A 7,099-nucleotide genomic window follows, 5' to 3' on the forward strand; every position below is an offset into this window, starting at 1 on the left:
CTCACCGGAAACCCAAAGCTCGGCCTCTCCAAGAGAGCAGATGCAGGAATTGGAGAGAAAAATTCTCTTTCTAGAAAATAGAAATATAGCTATGGAAAGAAATTTATATTTCTTGAGCTTTGAGGAATGATGAAACAATATGCTCATTACAGCTACAAATTTCACTATATGAATAAAATAATAATCCACAGCAAACACGTATCACAAAAATGTCATCCAGAAATCAGAATAGAAAACTGATCTCCAAACACTGCACAAAATTCTATCAGCAGTCATCAAAATACAACTTTGAGTTCTCCATAAGAATATGACCAAGCTATCAAACATTCTCCAAAGCATCTTTTTTTGACTCCTCTTCGCTCCTTGCAGCAGCAGCCAACCTCTCAGCTGCCAATCTTTCTTCCAGTGCTCTAGCTCCCCTTTCCCTGCAAGTGGCAGATAGGTTACAAACAATTTTTTTTTACTATTATATAAATCTTCATCTCTTTTATCTATTAGCTTTTCAAGAGTATCACTGTTATTGCCTCTTGATTTCGTTTTCCTATTATTTTCCTGAGCTATCAGTATGATTAGCATCCTGTACACGAATAATATATCACTTGCCTTTTTGCAGTCAATATTACCAATGACACTTTTATGGCTAATGTATAAACTGTTCAAGAGATTGGATACAACCCTAGGTCAATTGATCTGTGCAATCTGCAGCTTTCAATTAGCTTCATGCTGGTGCATCCTTTATTATTTTAGCGAAATGATCTGGCGACCTCAGAAGGCACACATCATATTCAAACAAGATTATCTAACACATTTAGTGCATAATTTTACTTTTGAATTGTGTTTGTAAGAACTCAACAAAGTCACCTACACTTTCTGTCGTAGAAAGAAATATGATTTTTCCCTTAAAACTTTGAGATGATATCCAATTTTGTCAAAAATCAAGTTTTTGGCATAATTTATCCAAATTTTTTTATTTTGGATCAATATTAGCCTATTATTAACCAGAAAATATTAAAATAATAATTTTAAACTTTTAACAATAAAATATTAATTTATAATTTAACATAAAATAATAAAATATTGCAATTAACTTTCAATATTGACGATGTAAAATTAATATTTTAATACTAAAAAAATAAAAATAAAATTTTATCTTTTTTGTAGAAAATGGACTAAGATGATCCTAAATAGAACGTTTTGGGCAAATTGGGCCGAAAACTTAATTTTGGATAAAAATATGGACATTCACCCTAAAATTCAAGAGAAAAAATGGGATTTTTTTCCAAAATTTTTATATATGCATATGCCTGTTTATTCAAACAAGCATATATGTTCAAAATCTAAGTCTAGATCACTCTTGCAAGTCAGACTAATGCATCATTACCCCCACCACATCTATGGGACAGGGAAGGGCAAAACTAACTCTGTGTATGTGTGCGCTTTGGGGTACAAAGGGGGAGGGTGTCCTGAATGACTCTTGCCTTATAAATAGTTATTGCAGCAAGATCTTGGATTCTTACCTCCTCCTAGACGCCTCAATGGGGTCTGAACCAGGCAATGGAGCACCTCCCAAAGTATAACCATGTGCTTCAGTTGAAGTTTCAGATATTCCACAAAGCATCCGATGGAATATTGAAGCAATAGGATCAATAACTGGTCTGCATTCAGAGAGATGGAGAGAGTAAGAGGCAGCAGCATTTAAACAAACTCGGAATCTCCTCGGTTTAAAGAAAAGCATGTTTAGGAAAATCAAAATACCTAAGAAATTCAGGAAAGAAAGTAGAGAATGCAAAATCATCATTTGGATCACCCCTTAGTTTTGCTTCTGGTTTCCTCTGTAGGTATCTCAGATAAATCCAGCTCATGTACGTGCCAAAAATAATGGTTGGGAGATATGCCGTTGAATCAGGCGTAAATAAGCTTACAGCGGTAGCTAGCAATACTGCAATAGATGGAAGCCACTGCATAGCAGTCAAAACAGAATTTAAGAGAAACCTCCACAGCTTGTAAATACCATATTATTGATATTTGAAGGCAAGAAGTGAACTACAAGTGACAGATTCACCTTTGCCTTTATTCTCAATAAGGACAGTTCCTGGTCAGGTATAATTTGCTTCATGCCAACCAAGAAACCTGACAGGACCCCTTGGAAGCCAGAAATGGGCAAATAACTACCAAGAATAGAAGTAAAAGAAAAAGGAAAATAAGTATTTAATAAAGCATGAATATATCATTCAACATTGATATAGGTAAGACTCTCAGCAAATGTTACAATCATACCTAAAATATACCAATTCAATTAGAATAAAAGAAAACTAGTTAACCTGTGATTTCTTTTACTAATATGAAGTCAAACAGAGTGCTAAAGGATACTAGAAGGCATAGGTGAGGAGAAAATAAATGCAGGGAAAAAGGCAGGTTGAGCATAGGCAGCAGAAGCAAGCAAAATAACTACATTTTTTGTAATCAAGTGACTTACAGGTAATTTTCCTGCCTCATTATGTAGTACAAGGCAATAGTTGTAATGAAAACACACACCGAAGTAAGAAAGTTGACTATGAAAATGAACTTCAAGAACTCCTTAGAACCCCACACAGGTTCAAGTAGCTTCCCCATGACAAGGAGGCATAAAGTGCTGACAACCACCTAGAAAATATGACTAGTCATCAGGACAATCTTATGAAGCTAACTGAAAAGCTGAAGGACATTTTACACAAGAAATTGCAAGAAAAATACAGTAAGCCATGTTTACAGAGAACTGCACTGCATACCCCATGTATTGATTGTTCAATGTAACCAGCTGTTATGAGGTTCCACGCAAAAGGAATCGTCCTACAAGACAAATTTGCAAGAACGTGAGGTTTCCTGATCACTTACATATATCCTAATTACAACATATCGTGCACACACAATATCTCATTTTCCTGCATAGCAGGATTAATCAAGTACAGTATTTACAAATTTTGTGCTCTTGATAAATATATTCTGGACTCATTTTCATTGGTCAATGCAGAACTATCCCAGATTAGCTGTATACCATAGTTACCATAAGAAGGTCACAAGTATGTAGTATTGATGACGAGTAAATATGCTACAATCAGATGCAGAATGTATGTGTGGAAAAGCAAAAGAAGATATAAGACCAATGTTGAATTTCTATCAGAAGAATAATAAACTAAAGCAGAAGCCAGGATTCTGAGCTCTGCGTCCACAGCTTTTGGTCTTTTAAACCCCGCCCAATCCTGTGTTCTAAAAGGACCTGTCAGGAAAAAATATTGCATTGCACATCAAGAAGATTTCGTGGTCCAAAGTGATAAACAGTCACAATTGCACACTTGGTACACATTCAGCTTAGCAACTTCTAAAATTTGTCCCAGATGTTGCCATAATTGCATTAACTTCTAGTAACTCATTTGAAGAACACTACATGCACAAACTGATGTGTTGTAATGAAATAACTCACTTTGAGACTCTTCACTTAGGGAAAAAAAACATAGGAAGCCAGGAATTTATACGCTAACTAGTTTTAAGTTGGTAAAGGGCTTCAATTTAATCTCAACTGATATGCATTTGTAGCGAAGATAAATAACGTATTGATTGTGCTAAAAATCAATTCATGCACAGGTGGACCGAAGGCAAAGTTGGAAGGCCCTGACCCCCTCAATTTTTTTTTCATCATAAATTAGATATATTTACATACAGTAATTTCTTTATTTTTTCAAGATGAAAAAAATAAATAAATATACAGCAAGAAATATTGACCAAGTTTGGTTAACTAGCTTCTTCAAGCTCTATGTGACATTCATCAGATGCAGTAATCCACATCTTCACGGATATACAACGATTGTTGGATATTTTGAAGCAAATCAGGTAGATTTCCCTTTGATTGATGATTTACTCTAATTGTGCTCTAATTAGGGGAATAAGATTTTTTTTTTTTTATCAAGAATAAGATATATTAGATGATAAAAAGTAGGATGTAGCAGCTACTAGCTAGATTGAGTGAAGAAGCAAAATATCGAGCTATAGCCTTAGTGACAAGTGAGCTTCTCTAATGGAAGCAACTTAATAATTAAGATATAGAGGTGTCAAATAAATAAGAATGATCTGTGACAATTCAATAGCACAATATATTGACTCAAATCTAGTTTTTTTATGTTAAGGACAAAACATATGTAGATGATTGTCACTTATATCAAGCGAAACATTGAGTCAGGATGTAATGCTACTAGCTTTTACAATTCAAACAGCCATTTAGAAGGCATCCTCACAAAATCACTAAAAGGTTCTCAAATTAATTACATTTGTAACAAGCTTGGTGCATATGATATGTATGCTCTAGAATGAGGGAGAGTTGAGATATCAGCAGAAGAGGTAGTATTGTGCAGTAATGGTATCTATCGTTTAGTGCTAGAAACATGCAATGGTTTTAGGAATGATAGAATTGATTGTATTTCCATACTAGTAATTTTAGCAGTATATAAACCCCATCAACTTGGGGGAATAATCAAACTTTTCCAACAAAATCTTCTTTTTTCTTCACTGTTACATCATTTCTAAATAAGGTTATTGAGAAAATGAGACAATAACACCAAAGTTTGTTGAAGGTGCGGGATTGCCACTTGCATGTCAATTGTTCACTATGGTGATTCCACAAACTCTAATTTTTTTTTTATTAAGTTCACTCCTCTAAAATCTAGTATATTTCATTTTTTGGAACTTAAAAGTTTCATTACTTCATTCACCTTATGGGTTTCCAATAACCCTTCCTTCTACTGTGGATAGGCTCCCTTTTTCTGGTGATTCTTATCATGAAAAGAAAATTACCAGCAAAAGACAACAATCCAATTCCCTCCATAGAAAGATCTGAAGGAATTTGAATTTATGAATCTACAGGGATGTAAATGATTGATAAATCTCAAAATCAGATCCAACAATGGCATTATCAGCTTCACTAAAATTTACATATAGGAACTTCAGTAACCAAATCTACACAATCTTAAATACCAGTGTAAAAGGATAATATTTGTTGTTGTGTTGTATTTCATAATAGAGATTACAATCTATTTATACATGAGAGACGGTATCTAAACAGGAAGGAAAATCAAGTCTATGATTATAGAATCCCTAAGATTAAGCAACTGATCCATCTATCAATATTTATTTTCTATATTAACATATTAACTTATAACACTCCCTCTCAAGTTGGAACATAAATGTTAATCATACCCAACTTGTTACATATATAATCAATTTCAGCCATAAGAATAATCAACCCAAAATAATCAAAATAAACAAAGGATCAGAAGAACAGAACCCGTGATCAATAACTGATGAACAGTGCCCGATGTCTCCAAATGTTACCCTTTATGGTTAACCCAAATGCATAAAACCCTAAATCTCTAAATGTTACCCTTTATGAGTAATCCCGATGAACAAAATCCTAAATCTCTAAATGTTATTCTTTATGGATAATCCAAATGAACAGAGCCCTAAATCTCCAAATATTACCCTTTATGGGTAACCCCCGATGAACAGAGTTCTAAGTCTTCAAATGTTAACCTTTGTGGTAACCCAAATGAGTAGAGTCCTAAATCTCCAAATATTACTCTTTATGGGTAACCCAAACGAATAGAGTCCTAAATCTCCAAAATTTAAATCATCTCTATGGGTGAGACTATGATACCATGTAAAAGGATAATATTTGTTGTTGTATTGTATTTCACAATAGAGATTATAATCTATTTATACATGAGAGACGATATCTAAACAGAAAGGTATATCAAGTCTATGATTATATAATCCCTAAGATTAAGGGACTGATCCACATCTATCAATATTTACTTTCTATATTAAAGTATTTACTCCCTGTAACTTATAACAACCAGAAAAAAGGTATTCTGTACCGGTCACCTAAGAATTTTAGGAAAGAAACAAGCATCCAAGCTACTTGCAAATTCTATTTGTCCTACATATCCTCATCTTTCCCAGTAATCTTCTTAACTAGTATTAAACCAACCTACTGCTGAAGGCAACTCATTCTGGATGGATCCTCAATTTCACGAGTTCATAGAAACAAGGAAAAAAAAAAACAAAACATATTTACTTATGAGATCAAAAAGTGTTCCCTGGAATTAATGGAGAATCTGTATGCAACTATGCCATACATTGTATTCTCTAATTACCACTTGGTAACACATTATGAAACAGGTATTTGATTTTATGAACTATTATTAAAATGAAAAGAAGTGAAAAAAAAATTATAATTAGCAAATTGAAATTTACTTGGCAGGGATGAGGGCGAGATAGGAAACAGCCGAAGGCAAAATCTGAACCACAATGTGGCCGGCAACAAGAACCACGGCCAGACCCTTGCATAGTCTCGTGAATCCAGAACAGAATCTAGTGCCCTGCACAATAACGAAAAGCTATTAACATATTACAACCAAACCAATCTCAATCAAAGGCGTTCAAAAAAACAAGGAAAATCAAATTAAGGTAATCAGCTCAAGCAAGATCCGAGGGAGGAAAAAACACCGTAATTAGACATTTAACTTCGGATCAAATTCAAGATCCAACACACAACCACACACACACATACACACACACAGAGAGAGAGAGAGAGAGAGAGAGAGAGAGAGGGATTACTCCAGGAATTGCCGGAGAGCTCATTATGAAGGGACTAGGATGTTGATTTAGAAGAAGTGAGCTTGGAAATGGTGGAAAACGACGGTGATTTGGTGGGAGATGTTCGCCTGGGGATGGTAGATGCGACTTCCCTCGTCTCGTCTAGCGGAGAACAGGGAAGGGGTTTTAAATTTGTACGGATTTGCAGATCATGAACGAATGCGTAATTTCACCACTGTAACTTCAATTTATAGTATGAAATACTCAACTTTTTATCCGTCGTCGGTCCCAATTTCGTATAACCGAAATTCGAAAAAATGCTGACATTAAAATGGAAAATCCATTGATTTTAAGTGATAATTTTCTTAAAAAAAAAGTTAAAAACTCTAAATATATATTTATCTGAAAAAAAGATTGAGTTTTCTTTTATTGGGACATTCATTTAATCCTTCATTTGATTCATATTCTTTGAAAA

General features: G+C 34.2%; 1 protein-coding gene across 1 annotated transcript; it reads right to left on the reverse strand.

Moving 5' to 3' along the window:
* Positions 1 to 90: 90 nt before the first annotated feature.
* LOC110619677 (rhomboid-like protein 19) lies at positions 91 to 6,857 on the reverse strand. The gene is made up of 8 exons (XM_021763215.2): positions 6,646 to 6,857; positions 6,283 to 6,407; positions 2,769 to 2,829; positions 2,477 to 2,643; positions 2,063 to 2,168; positions 1,756 to 1,958; positions 1,518 to 1,655; positions 91 to 425 (listed from the first exon to the last, which is right to left on the reverse strand). The coding sequence occupies exons 1-8, from the start codon at positions 6,667 to 6,669 to the stop codon at positions 320 to 322; spliced, it is 930 nt and encodes a 309-aa protein (XP_021618907.1). The 5' UTR covers positions 6,670 to 6,857; the 3' UTR covers positions 91 to 319.
* Positions 6,858 to 7,099: the final 242 nt, after the last annotated feature.

This window comes from Manihot esculenta, chromosome 7 (genome assembly GCF_001659605.2).
Source record: "Manihot esculenta cultivar AM560-2 chromosome 7, M.esculenta_v8, whole genome shotgun sequence".
Classification (NCBI taxonomy): domain Eukaryota; kingdom Viridiplantae; phylum Streptophyta; class Magnoliopsida; order Malpighiales; family Euphorbiaceae; genus Manihot; species Manihot esculenta.

Bases quoted from the DNA above. Each gene is read 5' to 3' on its own strand.
- LOC110619677 (XM_021763215.2), bottom strand. From the start codon at position 6,669: ATGAGCTCTCCGGCAATTCCTGGA. The intron at 6,408-6,645 runs GTAATCCCTCTC...GTTATTGTGCAG, and splicing joins GCTCTCCGGCAATTCCTGGA to GGCACTAGATTCTGTTCTGG. The intron at 426-1,517 runs GTAAGAATCCAA...TGCCACTTGCAG, and splicing joins ATTGAGGCGTCTAGGAGGAG to GGAAAGGGGAGCTAGAGCAC.